The sequence below is a fragment of the Corythoichthys intestinalis genome, chromosome 3 (assembly GCF_030265065.1).
Source record: "Corythoichthys intestinalis isolate RoL2023-P3 chromosome 3, ASM3026506v1, whole genome shotgun sequence".
Lineage (NCBI taxonomy): Eukaryota > Metazoa > Chordata > Actinopteri > Syngnathiformes > Syngnathidae > Corythoichthys > Corythoichthys intestinalis.
In genome coordinates this window covers 24,436,905-24,457,040 of record NC_080397.1, presented here as the reverse complement: position 1 = coordinate 24,457,040, position 20,136 = coordinate 24,436,905, and the positions used below count along the sequence as shown (strand labels likewise).

The following is a 20,136-nucleotide window of genomic DNA, read 5'->3' as shown; positions in this document are numbered from 1 at the left end:
ATCTGTCATAACAAAACATCGCTTCAATGATATTTGGCGCCATCTCGCGTCGTGAATGGGTATAATGTCTAGATCGTGAATATAAGACGACCCCCTCTTTTTCAGTGTTATTTAAATACAAAAACAGTCTTATATTCGGGCCAATACGGTACTTTCACTCATTGGCTGTGTCTGTTGATATCGGCCATCATATTCATGCGGTTTGATACATTGTTGACCTGTCTACTCGTGCCCTGTTCAAACTATCACAAAAATTGCCCATTTTCTTTTCTTTTTCTTTTTTTCATTTTATAGCTGTTTTGAGCACACAGTGTTGCATTTGTGGCCTCGGAAATGTCAGTACTAGCATGAAGCGCAAGCTATAAGATTTAAAAAAAAAAAAAAAAAAAAGTGTTTTTTGGGGGGGGCGGGGGGCTAATCAAAACTATTTAACAAATATACACATAAAATAATGCTTCATTTTTTGAAAAATCAGGTGGTGATTAATTTTGATGCATTATCTTTTAAATTTTTTAATGCATTTTAATATGCATTTTATAACAGGACATACTGTATGTCCTGTTGTAAACGGTACCAATAGAACTTCCCAGGTTAAACAAAATCCTTGTAGGAATGCCAGTGGACTTCCGAATTGTTTGAAATCTTTTTCCCCTGGGAAAAAATGATTACCCTCCCAAACCCTTAATTAACTGCACAGGCGGCGTTTCATGTAACATGTTATGATCCAGGGCAAGGTCAATTAGGACTAAGCACAGCACATTTATAGTCTATCCTTCCTTTATTATTTTTGACTTCTTGTCAACTTAGACATCAGCACGGTGGACTGGTTATTATAAAGGAGGGGTGGGTATAAAGAGGGTACTCAGACCTTCCAGTGTGGACTTTGCATGTTCCCACTGCCCACATGACATTTTCCGCATAATCTGGCGTCCTCAGTAGGCAAACGTAATAGTTATGAAAATTGAGTAGAGTTGTGTGTAATTTTAAACCTTATGAAAATAAACTTTTTTTTTTTTTTTTATCGTACAGCTTCTGGGTCCAGGAGCATTCGAATCTTGAGGTCCTTTGTTGAATAAGTCATGCTCCATGCTCACTCTCTTCTCTTTTTCCATCACTCATGACGCAACGAAGCTTCAAGACCATCATTCAGTATATCGACAATCAATTTGAGCGCTACCTGCACGATGAAAGCGGCCTCAACAGACGCCACATAGTGGACAACCGGGTGCACTGCTGCTTCTACTTCATATCGCCATTTGGACATGGGTAAGCTTAATCTGTGAGTGAACTGTGAGTTTAAAGAAATGTTCTTCCTTGAATTGTATTTTTCCCCTCCCACAAAAGCCATTAAATACCTCAAGCTAGTTCTTTTTCTGTTACATTATTCAATGTAATCACCTGAGCTCATTCCCTTTCAGGTCTTTTCTTCTTTCTCATTGTTATCCCTTTCCCCTCAGTTTAAAGCCTCTGGATGTGGAGTTCATGAAGGCCATCCACAGCAAAGTTAATATTGTCCCCGTTATTGCCAAGGCCGATACGCTGACTCTCAAGGAGAGGGATCGCTTGAAGAGGCGGGTAAGGCCAGTACACAGGCACAAAATAAACTACAAACCCTGGCAAACATTATGTAATCACCAGTCTTGGAGGATGGTCAGTTGTTTAATTGAGAAGGAAAAAAAAATCTTAATTTTTTTATTTATTTTTTTAACCTGTTCTGTTCAGCTGCTACGAGATGGACTTGTAGTTTTAATGTTCCATGGGGGAGGCAAGAGGAAGGAAGATAGGTCCGTTAGGGGCGTGATAGGGCAAATGCCAGTAATATGAGGTGGGAAACCCGAGTTTGGGACAAACAACTGTGAGCATTAATAAATCAACATCCTACTTTTTTGCTATCTGATCGCTAAACCTGGCACCAACAATTTTATTTACCAGAATGTGCCTGGCTGCACCTAGTCACGCATGAACTCACTCAGGCATGTGTTAGTCATGCAGAAAATGAAACTGCTGTGCGGAGGCCGCTGGGGGTACCTTTTGCTGCCCCCGCCAACCGAGAGGGACGCCAGCAAAGTGCTTCCCTCCATCCATAGCTCTGGCGGATGGGATACGGCCAACTGCCTGAGACCGGCTGTCCTCCAGCCCTTCCAAGTTGCCGTCAAACAGCCTTCAGGAAGAGGACGAAGGGATACACCATCCCTCATGCCCACCAACACCCACCCATCTGGACCCCTCCCCACAAGCGACAACAGCCCGGCGACCACCACCAGGGCCCAAGAATGGACACCCGAGCACAAGAGGGAGAGGAAGTCGACAAGGAGAGAACAACAGGAGGTCACCAAGTGACAAGATCCTCGAAAATTTGGACTAAATAGAAATTACATGGAAAGATTGTGAAAGAAAGGTATACTTGACAGACATCTAAGACGCAAAAACTATGAAAACACACATAAGGTCAGTGTCATTCATGGCCTATAAAGAGTCTGGATCGCAATCCAATTGAAAACTGGTGGAATTTGAAGAAAACTGTCCATGACATAGGCTTCAGCATAAAACGCTAACCTAGCAACAGCAATCAGAGAACGTTGGAGCTAGATTGATGAAGAGTACGTTTTGCCACGCTTTAGAGATTGCAAGCGGTGGTGCATTTGAAATAACTTCGTTTTGGGTCATGTCAATTTTCTTTTTTTCTACACAAATAACCGAGTGAAAAACTTCCAAGATTGGTCATTCCATAATTTTTTGCCAGTGGTTGTAATACTCCTCTCCTGCCACAATCCTTCACTGTTAAAGTGTTCATCGGCACTACCAGATCAACAATCACTTGACCATATTTAATGGCTTGTTTTGTTTATGCGAGGAAGCAAATGTGTGCTTCCTTGCGGGATTTTTATGATTTATGTGTTTTTTGAACAATATCAAAGTATGTCAAAGGGGGTGTTTACAATGCGGATGAGCTCATTTCATCCAGTCTCAACTCGTCCTTCATATTTCCTTTTGGAGCACCTCCAAGTGTCAGGCCGGTTGCGCGCTCCCAAGTTTCCTGCTGACGATAGGTGGAAGGACGCAGTTGGACAATACACACGTCACAGCTGATCGCTTTCATCGCAGGCTTTTCCTGCCACTGATTACTCTCCAACATAAATTACTTTTTCAACCTGGGGGCTTTTTAATTGGAAGTCACCCCGGCCAGCTCTTCAAAGCTCAGGCCTCCCCTCCTGTGCCTCATTCAGGCCCCGGAGCCGGTGGTCTGGCACATCGGGGCACTGGCTCAAAGGAAATTTAGTTTGCTGAAGGTTTTCCGCAGCAAGACTGCCTAGTAATCACTGAGGCGGCATTTTCTGCAATTGCAAGGTGGCACTTAATGGCACTCACCGGTTTAATTTACTCTCAACCCTGTATTATAATTATTGTAAATGTGCATAAATGTACAGTAGCTTTCAAGGTAGTCACAATTTAACTCATTGGCTGCCATTGACAGTCATAGACGAAACAGGCTTGCTAGATAAAAATGAACTGTTTTCACATGATTGACCACAAAATAACTGGCATATTACTACTTACATCACTAAAATTAAGGAAACACATTAATCACATCCATTGTACTCTTCTAAAAGCTTCAATGTTATTTCATAAATTAATGTAAAATGTTTTTGCTGTGTTTTCCTTTTGTCATTGTTTGTAGATACCATAGGCATAAATTACACAGAAGAGTTGAAAATGCTGTCAAAAAGTTATTGTTCAATATCTGGAGAATTGTGGTTTGTTGATGTAAATATAGAGTAGATCTTTTTTTAATTTTTTTTATTTAAACTTTCGAGTCGACAGCTTTGGGCTACAAGATCACACCATTGTTTGGTTGCCTCCGATCAGTTCAAAGTCGACTTTAGACTTGTGACTATCATCGTCTTTTGCTGTCGTGAGGGTAGTAATAGTTTCATTGCAAGTGTGAGTACTATTATCAGCCTCAGCGTACATTGTCTGGTCACTTTGTGTTGTAGCCTCTATCAATCCTTCCTGTCGCATTTTGGATGGCACAAAACTTTTGTTTTCTCTTCAGAACTGACATCTGTCCATACAAAACAATGCAAGTATGATGAACAAATACTGAAAAATAAAAACGTTGGCTGGCTTCCTACCCAAATTTCCATGAGAGATTTCTCTACCACTTATTAGGAATGCAGATGTGCTGGTTACAGACAATACACTTATTAGTGCAAGAATACGGGTATGAAATTTTCCAATTTCACATAATTTGTCAATATTATTGGAGATTTGTAATAATGCATAATATTGTTATATCTATGCCAGCAATGCATATTGACAATATACAGAAATGTCTTTTTTTTTTTTTAATTGACTTCTTTATTCCATATGCTCAAATGTCTTTTTTTAAATTGACTTCTTTGTTCCATATGCTCAAATTATTTTGATTTTTTAAAATTTTTTTTACTTAAATATGTTCAGTTGTCGAAATGTGGGATCATAGATTTCATAATGATAATGACGGGTCAGATTCAACCTTCACTGCGCTACGCCTTCAAGTAGGGGGGGCCATCCCACAATCCGCTTCATTTATTCGCAGTCAGTCGCAGCGAAACATGCAGCGATCCAACGCCGGATTTAGGTTGAAATAGTACGGAAGCTGTACCGCATACAAGCAGGAAGTATTGTCTCAGGAGTGATTTGATTCAAGGTAATATATTTTTCGTTTTTTTTTTTCACAAGAATTTTCAATGTAAAAAGCTCTGTTTTAAGGCTGCCGCTACATTGTCTAACAGACGAGCATCATTCTTCGACATATTTACGTAAACTAAATGCTAACTGCCCTACATTGTCTAACAGACTAGCATCATTCTTCGACATATTTACGTAAAATAAATGCTAACTGTGGATGCCCGTTTTTTTTTTTTTTGCTCTATTAACAAAGAATCGAGACTGTTTTACATACATATCTATAAAGAATTCAGGGATTTAAGCATTAATTCACAAGATTTTTCACCGGAAAAGTTCTGTTTACATAAGGCGGCTGCCACATTGACTAAAATACTAGCATCGTACTTTGACATATTTAAGTAAAATAAATGCTAACTGCATGTTTTTTGTTTTTGTTTTTTTTTTTGCTTTTAACCAAGAATCGAGACTGTTTTACGTCCATATCTATAAAGAATGCAGGGATTTAAGCATTTATTTACAAAAATTTTCAACGAAAAAAGCTTTTTGTCTGTTATTTCCACTAGGTCAGCTTTGACGGCCATGCCAACAATGCAGGCCCCCTATTAAAACGCCCCGCGCCCTGTTTCCCTTCAATATCAGTATGAAGCCTACAGTAGGATGAAACAAGTTCACATGATCATTAAATTGTCTTACTGAAATGATATCAAAACATTTACATCAATATTTGATGGAATCAAATCAAAGCACAGAAAATGGAAATCAAATTGAATCGTGACAAGGAGTCGCAAACAAATTGAATCAACATTACCCATACCAAGTTAGGCAGGGGGTTGGGCTACGGCTAATTTGGATTTTTGTTTTTAGTTGTTTGCTGTGCCGTGAAATTTTTGTGGTGTAAAATGTGCTCCTTGTTTCAATGAAGTTTGGGAAACACTGGACTGCCGCGTGTTCTGACTGATTTGCAAATTCAGTTAGGTTGCCATTGTAGGAATGGAACTCTGTTGGAGACGGGACCTCGTGTAGAAATAGTTTAAACGTGGAAGTATTCATCTGGTTACATAAAACATTGCCTTCTTCTAATATCAACGTTTTTACTGTAGTCCTACAAGAAAAACCATGCTCGTACTAATGTCTCTCAGTTGATCAACTACATTTCACTTGGATCAGATTAACTCAAGTGGTTTTTACGGGTACACGTGTGCATCCTGTAATAATGCCCTGTTGAACAGAGTGGACCAACATGCCTTCCTTTTGTGCTTCCAGGGCCAGCAGTCACGAGGGGTGATGCATAACCTGCAGAATTTCTCTTACAATATATCTTTTTTTCCCCAGCATTTGTCTCTCAGTAAATGAGCCCCCTCTGGACCTCCTTCTTTGGTATGCACTTTCCCTTGTTAAAGTGAGGGGAAACAGCTTGTACAGAACAATATACATTTCCTGCAATGTGTCACGAGCCACGTCAGGAGACAACCTGTTGCCTCATGCAGCTCAGACTTATGGACAAAGTGGGAGAAAAAGTTGCCATTGTAAATATTTTCTTGTTCTCACTATTGATTGATTCTTAGGCCTTCCACTTGCTTCCGCTCTTGAAATTGCCCCCCACCCCCATTTCCCTCTTTTCCCTCATATACATCTTGCTTATCTTCCTGTGCATGCTCTAATGCCAATTTCCTTTGGCAGGATCGCGGTGGTCTCCTGCTCATAAATTGCCCAGAGGAGGGTATATTGAGAGGCTGATCCTCTCAGTCTGAGACCTAGCAGTCATATCCTGTGTGGGGCTTGGGTCTCAATCAACTTGTCTTCTTTTGTTGTCTTAACCAAGGAGATAGTGCACATCTGGTTTAGATGGGACATACGTCTCTGATGTACTTTTTCACTACATGGCAGATATACCTTTTCACTACACGTCTACAGAAAATTTGGGACAAAACATCTTTTGACAATATATCAAAATGCAACACATCATGATATGAATCTAGTTGGAGAAAAAGGGATCGTAAAATATAATCTGATGCATCGCCACATGAATTGAGCATAATGTTGACTCAAATTGTTTTACTGACCCAGCAACTTTACCATGAGTAGCCATCAGCCATGTATGAGGAAGGAAGATCAATTCCCACGTACAGTGTGTAAGCAGAACTGGCTTCCACACACTTCCTGAAGAAAAGTAATAGCAAGTCATTGGATCAAAGGTCATTCAAACTCAAAGATTCAAAATGAAGCTACAATTATCACATAACTACAAACTAGCGTATAAGTAGCAATTAATGAAACAAACGGAACAGTCAATGAAGAAACAATTTTCACAGAACATAAAGTTTGAATTACTTACAGTCGTAGTGCTGCAGTGCATGCTGGGAGAGATGTTGGAAGACAATAGTGTTGATAGCAGGTGGCAGCAGAGGATGTCTGTCCCATCCAAGGGATCAGTGATGGCCAAATGAAGCGTGTTGAAGCAATGAAGCTTTGCAGCCAATTGGTTCAAAGTTTCATGGTGGTTCATTTGCTCTATGGCGCTGTCGAGTGGTCTTGAAGCCCATGGTGCCAACAGTGTTGAGAATCTGTTTATGAAAATGATATGAATGCGCTTACTATATGAACAAAATGCAACAAGTGCTACAGGGATAATTTGTTATTAGTTTCTATTTAGAAATAATAACAGGCATGAAAATCTCTCACCTTTTGGCGATATCAGTCGTTTTGAAGTAATAAAGGGTGACCTACCTGAATTGTGTAGATCCGAGGAGAACATTTTTAAGGGGGGGTGGGATCGAGAATTTTAAAAAATTATTATTAATATTATTATAATGTGATTAAATTAGTAAGGGTGTGCCAAAAATCGATTATTAGATTCTTCTTCTGTGCTCAAGTTATTTTTTAGAGCGAGAGTGGAAGAGAGATAGTTTGTTGCTTCTTGCCTTTCAGTTGTTCAGCAGTAGGTTCAAGTCGTGTTAATTGGAAATTGTCCCTGGTGTGTTGCTAAGTCCAGTGTGTATGACACCAAAAAGCATGTTTATTTCATATTTCACGCGGTGTTTTATGCTCCTGAATGAAATGGACCGCTTGGATGTGTGTGGAAGTGATCGTTTTATACTATTATATTTAATTTTTGAATCCCGTGCCATGAAATATGTGTTACTTCAGGCTCTAGTTTCTGGTTTAGGACGAATGCGAATGTGACATCACCCGGGTCAGCGTCTTACAATACAGCATTGCTTTATAGCACGCAGATGGACTGCAGATTCAGCCGATTTTGCGGATTAATTTGTTTATTTTTCACATCACGCCAGCCAAATGGCTGCAGAAAAATGTTGCTGCACCAGGGAGAGGCGTGCTTGTCGTACATCCCCCCGCCGGGAGAGCACTATACTCGGCTTATTGCCCTCTTAGTGTGCCCCGTCTTCTGTCAAATTATCCACCCGATCAGAAATTGCAACTTTGTGTTATAAATGACCGCAAATACAGCGATTACAAAGTAAACACTACAAACTTTCTATAAATAAAGGATTATTTACTTATGTTTGATCATGGATGGGCATGTAGAAAAGCTCTCCTATGCTCAGACACATTCTGCCATGTTAGCTGCACAACAACTGCAGCCGCTCTCCTATGACTCTCTCACTGTTTACGTCTTCGCCGTATAACAAAGCATTATTTTGCCATATTTGTGTTGACCATGTGGCAGCTACGCGCTCCTCCGACGTTGGCCGGTTTGTCTGGCGGTCATTGTCCAGCTGCTTCCCCGCAAATGAACCCTCTGCTCTCAGCAGGGGAACGACGAGCTCTAACTTGCTCGCCGCCGGGTGGGTTGCCGATCGGCGAAGACAATCGACAACCCCGCTGCCGTGTGATGTGATCCGGGCTAGTTATGTGTGATTTTTCGCTTCAAAGACTTTGAAACATTACTTGGTTGGGGTTAGCATGTCGGCTAGCTGTCAAGCCTCTTGGTTTGTTTACATTCTTGGAAGCCGGGAAATGACAAAAGCCCGACTAAACTACGGTGGCATAAAATATTGTTCGGGAGGTGCGAGAGTAAGGTGAAGTTGACAGTTTTGACAATTATGGAGTGTTTTGCCATGTCGTACTGAATAAATTTATTTTTATTAGTTTATATTCCATTTACCACAAGACTCTTATTTGTCATGACCATACCATTTATTTAGCTATTGGGGAAAAAATACTTGGATAAAAAGTATACTGTATCCTGTAAAAATATTGGAGTAGAGAGACTGAAACAATGAAATTTTGCGGCTCTCTTCGTCGCATTTTCCTCATTCCTAATAATTCCTCCTCAATAGGCTGAATAGTAAAACAGATGAAAACATTCTCCTGGAGACATCATCCTCCTCCTGGGGACGCTAGAGCCCTATAGACCCTACTCACCTGCGTCACAAAATGACGTGTCGCTGTATCCGGCCGCCATATTGTCCGTATTTTTTGGACCTATTCTCATTGTTTTCAATTAGTCGTGCAAGTTATAGAGCAATTCATGGAAGCCCCGGTGTTATCTGACGCTGTAAACTCATTGGATGCGTTGCATAAAAGGCGTTATGTGGAAAAGCTTCAGTTTATCCATTCGCCAGATCCATATTTGATGCCTAAATCGATGTTTTTCGACTCGCTGTCTTCGCCGTCTCTGCCTGACATCTGCTACCCTGATATTTACAACTATCTTGTCCACACAAAATCAGCCTATTCTCACGAAAGTTTGAAAAACTTTAAGAGCTTGGAGGCTTATAAATACTTCGTTGCTGGTTGGGTGAAACAGGTCCTCGTCCACGAAAATTCGGCAGGAATCTATCTTGTGCTCGGGAAGGTGAGTTACGAAATTTTCAATTCAAAATCTTTTGTTCTTACTAACATCCACTGTCAAGTCTAATGTATTTCATGTCATTGGTCAATGGAGCTCGGGCTTTTAATGTTTATATGGTTTAGCGATAGCACTCTCACTACATACATATATAATATGTAATAAATATGAAGTGCGATAGCACTACTCCAGATTGTCCCTAGTTGAATTTATTTTTTGGCTTTTGACCTCAATAGTGAAATTGTAAATTAATTGTATGACAACTGTCTTATTATCCCCTTATAATTACATATTTTCAGGTAGTTCATTCACAACGTCTGAGTGTATGTTGTCGGCGATTAGCCTAGCAATGATCTTAATTGTGGTTGTCAGCCCAAAACCCTCTAAATATATATTAAATGCATCTTACCAGATATAAAATGACTGCTACATAATCTGTGGTAGTCGTTTGGAGCCCAGTTTTCTCGTCGAATTGCAGCAGTCCATCTTGCTCTTCTCTCCGGGTCTCAGAATACGGTAAAACTTCAAGTCTCTCCGTCTATCTTCTCTGTTTTTGCAACCGACCGCCACACACGACTTCACCATTTTGATTATTAATGTTAACGAGCAGAAAAACACGCCATAATAGGAGGAATTTACGAAGCGCTAATGCATTAACATGACGAGTAGACGGACAACATGGTGTGGGGGCGTGGCTGTGATGTCACATGAGTAGGGTCTATAATGGTAGGCGTGGCTAACTGGCAGATTAAAAAACTAATTTCCCGTCATCTGCGCTTTGTCAAATTGTTGTAAATAGTTGAATCGTAATACATAACACATAACACTTTTTTTTTCTCCTGTCGTACACACTTTAAAATGGTTAATGATTTTGCACTTTCTTGTTTAAAAAAATAAAATAAAATAAGGAATTTAAGGGCAGCTTTTTGTTGTATAGGCATGTTTCCATCGTTCCTGTTGAATCATTAGGATATTTTAAATAAATACTGGACATACATTTGTTTGGCTACTTTATTGATTAGTAATGTATGATGCATTGATAATCGTGATAATCATGATCCTCATCAATACCGTGATCATCGTTCAATAAACGAACCGTTGCACCCTGAATCGTAACCGAATCGACTCGAGGGTGCTTCCTGCAGATCATTGAAACACAGTGTGGGTCGACAGAGCTCAATATTTTGTTGAGTTGTACAGTGTACCGGAACATATTTCCTCCACCTTCTCACCTTTTTAACCCCTGACCCATTTTCATGCCTGATAATATCTTCCCCACAGTGTTTGGCTTTAAATGTTTTTTTTTGGAAAGTATTTCACTAGCGCTAGATGACATTCTTTTTCACAGCTTGAAATCCACAAAATGTGAGATGACATGCGATTGTCATTGCGTTTTGCAGCCGCTTTTTAGTGTAGTCTGTACTGCATTTGCATGTGCAATTGAAAGAAAAATAAGCTTCAACATAGCTTTTTTTTTTTTAAACATTTTTTAAATTCGTATAGTGACCCTGCCATATCGAGGTCCATCGTATTGTGAGTTTAAGTGTGTCGTCCTATCCCTAGTCTCCAGAAATCTTTTAGCCGTGTGATCTCGTCAATTTGAGGTAGTTAAGTATCAAATGTACTGAACAGCAAATGCGGGGGGCTTCAAGCCCTGCAAAAGTTTACTGTCACACGATGAGTTTGAAAGATTATCCTTTGATTGTTTATCAGAATCAAAAGTGTTGGAGTTTTGCCACAGATTGCACCCTCATCTTGGTTGTTCCTGAAGATAAGATGACCTTCCAAAACTATGGTTCGAGACCTAATGATCTCCTTTCCTGCACAATCACTTTGGCAATAGACAATAGAAGTGCTCTTTTTTCCCTCTATTCCCTTCTGTTTCCTCTATAATGGCTTTTCCCATTGCATGCCCTCATCCCCACTCCTTTCTTCTCTCAGCCACCTTTTTTGTCCCCCACCCCATCCTCATTAAACTGGCTCTCTCCCTCCCACGCTGGACCTTCCCTGCCTCCCTCCCTCACGTTTGGCTGCTCAGCTGCTGTATTTCACCCCCGGCCGGGGCGCAGTCACAGTTTTCCCCTCATTGTCTGCCTCGATGTCGTCTCCCCAAAGCACTCGAGCATGCACTGCTGTGTGAACAAATCCTACGACCCCGCAGGGACACATTTTTGTCCCGGATGGTCGTACCAGCCTGTGTTTTCTTCAAGTACAATAACAGAACCTCAAAGCTGTTTCAACAGCAGCAAGCTCTATTGAGCTGGAAAAGAGCAGATAGGATTTTCAACTTTTTTCTAGGGGACATTTGAACACAATCAAATCTTGTCAAAACAAAATGGGTTTTAATGTGCGTTTTCTTTCTTTCTCGAACGGACGAAAAACGCCAACTCATTTGCTGTCATTGATGGCAACAAAAATCCAATCCATTTGGACAGCAAAGGTCTGATTTTTCACTGCCATTGCTCCTATTCCAAACGGATTGGACGTGTTTATTTATAGTAGTCAATCAGTTAAGAGCAGCTAATTTGAGTTTATATTAAATAAACTAGGGGTGCACGATATCCATTTTTTGACACCGACATCCCGATACCGATATGATAACCAATAATATGTCTATAATTTTTCAATATATATTTACCTGAGTTTTTAAACACCTGTAGGTTAAAAATATAGTGGTTGAGTCAGCATAGATTTGCCTTTGACCAAACCAGAATTTTCATGATGACATGAACATTATTATAATGAACAAAACAAAGACATGAACAGTTTTGACTTTAAAAAAGTGGCCATATTAATTTCTTCAAATAAATATAATTTGAATCAATCACAATCAATCAGTCAATATCATTGACGATGTGTTCCCCTGAACAATGAGAACTGATCTAAAACAAACCCAACATGTATTGTGCTCTGTCAGCATATAAAACATTTGGTGCAACAGGAGAGGAGACTTGTCGTCTTGGTCCATGAAACAACTTTCTTAACGTGGCAATTATAGAACAGCAAGCCTATCAATAACCGAAAGGCCTCTCAAGACCTTGTAAACATAACACTGTAAAATGCAAAATTTGCTTATTGTCATAGTAAGGTTTATAACTCATTGAAGGAAAAATACAGCCTGTAGAACACTAATAAACATTTGCATACTGGCAAAACAGGAGTGGAAACAAACGCTCATATCCCAATCCGACACCATGCCAAAAATATTATTCATAGGCCCGATAATATATAATGTTAATGGAGTTATTGGGATGACGTCATAATTCTTATTATCGGACCGATATTTATCGTGCACCTCTAAAATAAACTACAAGATGATTTTCTTACTTAAGCTATACGTTTATTTTTGCTTTAAAATATTATTTTTAAGAATCTTTCAGAATACTACTGTTCCAGCCCGTCTGGTGACAGCGGATAATTGTATGTAGGTCTACCTTTTGGAGTTGAATTATCAGCATCTATGCTATTTGTAGTCAACTGTTGGCTGATGATTGATAATCAACAGAATCAATCAAATCTTCAGTAGTGTTAATTTATCAGACACATTCTATCAGAAAGATGGAAAAAAATCTTGTTTAATAAATTGGGGGGGGGGGGGGGGGTCACTGCCACCCTCACAGTTCTAATGGATCGCTCTATCGTAGTCAGTGGCAGTGGATGACTTTAATGCTGTTGTCATACAAACTAAAGGCCAAAACAACATGTTTCAAAGTTTCACTGCACATCAAACGTAAGTTGTCACCCTTATCTACCTTGTCCTCCTTTGTGTGTTTTAGTGTATGAGGCTCTTTTTCCTGCCACTGTTTGGAACACGCGGATATATTTGTTTTTGTAACCTGCCGCAGTCATTGTGCCTGGGCATGCTCTCGATCGCAATGCTTTAAAACAATAAATATGCACTTTTCCTCATCAAGTGAGTTGCTCTTTAGCACACAATGATCTGCTCTCTGGTGACGATTTCCTCCTTCCTGTCAAATCATTGGAGACCCTTTTGATTTGGTGACAAGCATCAGAGTGCGATGTGTGGTAGAAAAAGGCATGCCCCACACTGTCCTCTAAATCTGCCTTAAACGCAAGATTACTTGAATAGCTCAATTGTTTCTCTCCATGCTCTTTGATCGCAGGGAAAAATGGGTGGTCTTAACAGTGTTAAGTCCTACAGTAAGACAATGGGAGGGAGGGAGGTGTGCAAGGACGTTGATCACTGTGAAGTCATGTGACGCCTTGATATGACCAAGGCTGCACCGACTTCCTCGGTACTTTCCATTAGCGCAAATCCAGCTGTTCTGGTCCGGTCTGTTCCAGTCTGAACTGTCCTTCTCAGACCCTGATGGGGATCTATGTGGAATGTGCGTGAAGAATCTTTAATCCTGTGCACACAGCGCTATTGTTTCTTACAGTGCCACTTTATGTGAGCCTGTGCAGCGCCGATGGGCAGGAGATGCAAAACTCACTCGTGGTACGGTACCACTCCTCCTCCCTGACTATTTTTCCCAAGACTTGACACAAGGATTACATGAGATCAGAGAGTGTAGTGGCAACCAATTATGGGAGAGACACCCGCAGCGGATAATCATGTTTTAGACGTTCAATCCAACCGACCTGGGAGGAGCTGGCAGTTTGTCTGGCTTGATGTCTGTCGCAATAGCCAGAGGCGGGGCTAGAGGACAGGCAAGCCAGGCAGTTGCTCTGGGCTGCGGCCATTAAAGGGGCCCCCGAGGGCTGCCAAATTGTACTCCACAGAAACAACAAGAATTGTCCATTTGAAATAGCGCCACCATAGCAACCTGCAACTGTAACTTATTTTACATGTGTAAGTTCATTTTGGTTTACTTTATTTATACTATGGAATGTTTTCTATTAAAATATTTGACATAAATTGTCTGCCAACATTATAGTACTTTAGATGTTGCCTTATATGTTGTTTACTTATTTAGTGTGCATTTATGTGTACAAAAAAACAGTTTTGTGGCACGCAGGATTATCTTGCTTTGAGCCCCAAGAGACCCTAGCAACGCCACTGGCAATGGCAAGCAATGAGTTAAGGCAGTGGTCCCCAACCCGTGTACTGTTGGCTTTTTTTTTCACGGACCGGCAATGTGTGGCAGACAATGACAGTAAATATAAAATAACACGTCAAGGCTAAAAACGAATATTAATTGCAGGGAAAACGTCACTCACCATACACTGACTCAACCTTTTTTTAACAGTGGCCTCTCCTAAAACTTGTCGGCAAATATCTGTGGTGGCCAGCATAAAGAGTTCTTCTCCAATCGTGACAGGTTTCTTAGCTTAAGCGATACGGTTCGCCATGAGGTACGATGCTCTCAGGGCATTCGCTTTTGTTGCCTCGTTTGCTGGCTTTTAGCCACATATTATGCAGAATGGAATTGGTTGCAGGCTCCTTTTCTGGCTAAGCAGGTGGCCTGTTCCGCGTAAAAAAGTTGTCCAAAGACGTCATCGCCCGCAGCACACAGCAAATAGTAGCTACAAGTAAAGTTACTGTTTACATTGACTGGTGCTGGGCTGCTCTATATATGTGTGCAGCCTAGTAATTGCAGCCAACCACTAGATGGCGACCTATACAAATATTTACTCTGATTAGTCTATAGCAGGGGTGGGTAAGTTGGTTATCGAGGGCTGCAGTGGGTCCTGGTCTTTGTTCCAACTGATCCAGCGCAGAGCTTTTAACCAATGAGGTTTCAATGGAAACAAGAAGCACCTGACTTCAATCAACTGATTGCACTTATAACACACCAGATTGGTGAAAAATTGTCCTCTTGATTGGTTTCAGCAAAAACCTGCACCCACAGCGGCCCTTTGTGGAATAGTCTGTGCCCCCCCCCCGGTCTATAGAGTAGACAGGGATATTGACGTGTTAAGAGCCACAAGCCAGATTGAAGTCGTTAATAAATTATTTCTCTGCGGCCCGGTAGCAAATGCGCCAAGGACCAGTACCGGTTCGTGGCCTGGTGGTTTGAGACCACGTGAGTTAAAGTGCCAGTGACACGAAAAAGCATGTTTATTTCATAATACACGTGATATTTTATGCCCCTGAATGATCTGGACCGCTTGGATGTGTGTGGAAGCGATCGCTATTTTTATTTAGTTTTTTTAATCCCGCGCCATGAAAATGAGTGACTTCCGGCTTCGGTTCTTGCATTGAGGAGGAGGGCGCTGTGACGTGTACGGTAGAAGACGTCCTCTTCATGCTACAGTGTACTGTTGTGTATGAGGACGAAGGATTCAGCTGATTTTGCGGATTAATACGTTTATTTTTCGCATCACGCCAGCCAAACGGCTGCAGAAAAATCATTCTGTATGAGGGAGAGGCGTATGCGCCTTTTTGGAGTTTCAAAAGGTTCCCATTCACCGTGAATATTTACTGTGGGACCATTGGACTTACAAGGAAGTGAGTAAACATCTTGTATTGTATTATGTCAAATACGAATACAGCGATTACAAAGTAAACACTACAAACTTCCTTTATATAAAGGACTACTTACGTTTGATCATTGATAGGCATGTAAAAAGCTCTCCTAATGCTCATTAGCAGCAGCACGTTAGCTGCACAACAACTCCAGCCACCCTCCTCCGGGAACGAACTGTAAATTGCTCTCCGCCGGGTGGTTTGCCGATCCGCGAAGACAATCGACAACCGGGTCGTCATGTCAAATAATCCAGGCTAGTTATGTGTGATTTTCCGCTTGGAAGACTTTGAAACATCACTCGGTCCGGGTTAGCATGTCGGCTAGCTGTCACGCCTTCTGGTTTGTTTACATTCTCCGAAGCCGGGGAAGGGAAATGACATGTCCGATTTAGGTGTCATAAAATATCGTTCGGGAGGTGCGACAGTAAAGGTGAAGTCGACAGTTTTGACCATTATGGAGTAATTTTGCCATGTCGTCCTGAATAAATGCATTTTTATTATTTCATATTCCATTCAGCAAAAGACTGTTATTTGTCATGACCATGCCATTTATTTAGCAATTGGGGAAAATACTTGGATAAAAAGAATATCCTGTAAAAATATTGAAGTAAAGAGACAGAAACACTGACATTTTGCCGCTCTCTTCGTCGCGTTTTCCTCGTTGTGAATAGTTCCCCCTTGACGGGCTGACTGGTCCTTCTCAAGCCATTTATATAGCTATTGGGGAAAAACATATTTGGATAAAAAGAATATCCTGTAAAAATATTGGTGTAGAGAGACTGAAACAATGACATTTTGCGGCTCTCTTCGTCACGTTTTCCTCGTTCTGAATAATTCCCCCTCAATGGGATGAATAGTAAAACCGATGAGCCCAGTCTACCGCTGACGTCCTCCACCTGTTGGGGACGCTAAAGCCCTATAATGGTAGGCGTGGCTAACCGGCAGATTAAAAGCCTAATTTCTCGTCATCTGCGCTTTGCTAAATTGTTGTATATAGTCGAATCGTCTCAAAATATGATTCTAATTCACATAATAATGCCATTTAAGACTTTTTTTCTCGTGTCATATGCTCTTTAAGGCAGCAATTCTCATGGGTCTCGAGCGCCATCTAGTGGGCCGCAAAGTAATAATTTCAGCCAAATCAGTGTTTTCTTCATCGACAATAACGAAAATATGCGTTGGATGACTATAACCCAATGAGATGTTTGCCAGTTTTTGTCTGATGAGAATAGATGGGACAAAAAGAGGACATTGTTTTTATCATACAGTATGTTCACAATGTGTGACATTTGCTTATTGTATGTGCAGTTAGTCAACCAGCATCAAGCAGCGTTTAGTCGTGTCACTCATGTGAGATGTTCTGAATCCCTTATGCATACTTGGGCTTGACCCCACCTTTATAGAGTTAAAGGAAGACCAGAAGAAATATGCAGCTATCAGACTGAGGACATTGTTGACCAAGACTTTTTAAATTTGTATTCATGTTTTAGCGGTGTAACGGTACAGTAAAATGTAATTTCAGTTCGGCTTCAGTTTAAGTAATCAGTTCTGTTCATTTTCAAAGAACTTTGCAAAAAATGCATGAACAAAATTAAAATGCTTTTACTTTTAAAAATGTAAACAATACAACTTGTGTAAATAAATAAAAGTGAGCATTTTGGGTGATATTTCAAATAAATTACATTCTGAGTTCATAAAATTCAAACATGAATAAACAATTGTCACCATTAATACAATTAATTAATTGTTGATAACATACAATTATCTAAGTTTAAAGTTTTTTTTTTTTTTGCTATAGAAAGATATCCACATTTTCTACAGAAAGCACATACAGTGTATCTGGTTGCAGTAACAATATCTAACTAACTTTCTTTCTTGTAGATTCAACATTCATTGTCTGATTGTGCAGTTTTAAATGGGTTAACATATCCGTGCAGGAATTCTCAACATAAGTATGGATTCATCTACTTGTCTTTGTTCATTGATAAGTTTAACGAGGACGCCAAAAAAAGTGTTCAACAGCACTGTCACAGCTCGAGGTGGGCTGGCCCAACAGTAGTCGAGTAAGACTGTCTTTTAGCTCAAACCTCTCGCTAGCATTTGTCATGCTTCTAATTTACAGGACATTACAGGCTGTAAAGTCTAAACTGCCAAAGTGTCCGACACTTAAGTGTCCGTACGCAGCGCTTCACTTGCACAAATAATAAATTGTATAAGGAAAAATTATGTATAAACAGGGTTCCCGCGGATCCTTAAGTCATAAAATGTCTTAAATTTAAAATCCGGATAATCAAGGTCTTGAATTGCCGTAAAGTGCATGTGACACGGAAAAAGCATGTTTATTTCATAATACATGCGGTAATTGATGCTCCTGAATGATATGGACCGCTTGGATGTGTGTGGAAGCGATCGCTATATAGTTTTTTTAATCCCGCGCCATGAAAATGAGTGACTTCTGGCTTCGGTCTTACATTGAGGAGGAGGGTGCTGTGACGTGTACGAGTGAAGGCGTCCTCTTCACTATACAGCGTACTGTTGTGTATGAGGACGAAGGATTCAGCTGATTTTGCGGATTAATACGTTTATTTTTCGCATCACGCCAGCCAAACGGCTGCAGAAAAATCATTCTGTATGAGGGAGAGGCGTATGCGCCTTTTTGGAGTTTCAAAAGGTTCCCATTCACCGTGGATATTGGCCAAAACAAGCCAGACTACTGTGGGACCATTGGACTTACAAGGAAGTGAGTAAACATCTTGTTTTGTATTATGTCAAATACGAATACAGCGATTACAAAGTAAACACTACAAACTTTCTTTAAATAAAGGACTACTTACGTTTGATCATTGATAGGCATGTAAAAAGCTCTCCTCATGCGCATTAGCTGCACGTTAGCTTCACAACAACTGCAGCCGCCCTCCTCCGGGGAACGAAAAAATTGCTCTCCGCCGGGCGGTTTGCCAATCCGCAAAAACATCGACAATGCGGTCGTCATGTCAAATAATCCGGGCTAGTTATGTATGATTTTCCGCTTCGAAGACTTTGAAACGTCACTCGGTTCGGGTTAGCATGTCGGCTAGCTGTCACGCCTCTTGGTTTGTTTACATTCTCCGAAGCCGGGGAAGGGAAATGACATATGTCCGATTTAGGTGTCATAAAATATCGTTCGGGAGGTGCGACAGTAAAGGTGAAGTCGACCATTTTGACCATTATGGAGTAATTTTGCCATGTCGTCCTGAATAAGTGCATTTTTATTATTTCATATTCCATTTAGCGCAAGACTGTTATTTGTCATGACCATGTCATTTATTTAGCAATTGGGGAAAATATAAAAAGAATATCCTGTAAAAATATTGAAGTCAAGAGACAGAAACAATTACATTTTGCCGCTCTCTTCGTCGCGTTTTCCTCGTTGTGAGTAGTTCCCCTCGACGGGCTGACTGGTCCTTCTCAAGCCATTTATATAGCTATTGGGGAAAAATACTTGAATAAAAAGAATATCCTGTAAAAATATTGGAGTAGAGAGACTCAAATAATGACATTTTGCGGCTCTCTTTGTCGCGTTTTCCTCGTTCTGAATAATTCCCCCTCAATGGGCTGAATAGTAAAACCGATGAGCCCAGTCTCCCGCTGACGTCATCCACCTGTTGGGCACGCTAGAGCCCTATAATGGTAGGCGTGGCTAACCGGCAGATTAAAAGACTAATTTCTCATCATCCGCGCTTTGCTAAATTGTTGTATATAGTCGAATCGTCTCAAAATATGATTCTAATTCACATAATAATGCCATTTAAGACTTTTTTTCTCCTGTCGTGTGCTCTTTAATTTCAATGGAAAATTGTAGTAGGTATTACATTTCCAGACCACGCGTTTAATGCCAGTGAAACCACTGTACTACGGCCTAAAACCTCTAATAGTGCGTATTTGTTTTATGCACTAAATACGAGAGTTTGGGAATAATACTATATATTGCACTGTACATAGACCGCAAGATTAGTGTACGTCAGCGACTTGAGTTGTCATGATGCCATTTCGTGGTTATCCATGGTTGTAGAGGTGAGCGGGAATATGGAGAGATTGGGAAGTGTAAATTTAAGAAAAAAAGGATGGAAGGTGGTTTATTCAAGATGTGGTTGGCCCCTGGTGAAAATAACAGCAGTGCCCGGTGCAAAGTCCTGCAAAAAGACTTTTTTTTGTCAGGGACAAAAAACACTAGCAGTCTGTG

General features: G+C 40.6%; 1 protein-coding gene across 1 annotated transcript in view; it reads left to right on the top strand.

Moving 5' to 3' along the window:
• Nucleotides 1-20,136, top strand: part of zgc:63587 (uncharacterized protein LOC393431 homolog) — a 49,905-nt gene that overhangs the window by 15,236 nt on the left and 14,533 nt on the right. Inside the window, exons 6-7 of the mRNA XM_057831671.1 lie at nucleotides 1,132-1,266; nucleotides 1,458-1,575. Of these exons, the coding sequence (XP_057687654.1) occupies nucleotides 1,132-1,266; nucleotides 1,458-1,575 (253 nt within the window). The remainder of the gene's footprint in view (nucleotides 1-1,131; nucleotides 1,267-1,457; nucleotides 1,576-20,136) is intronic.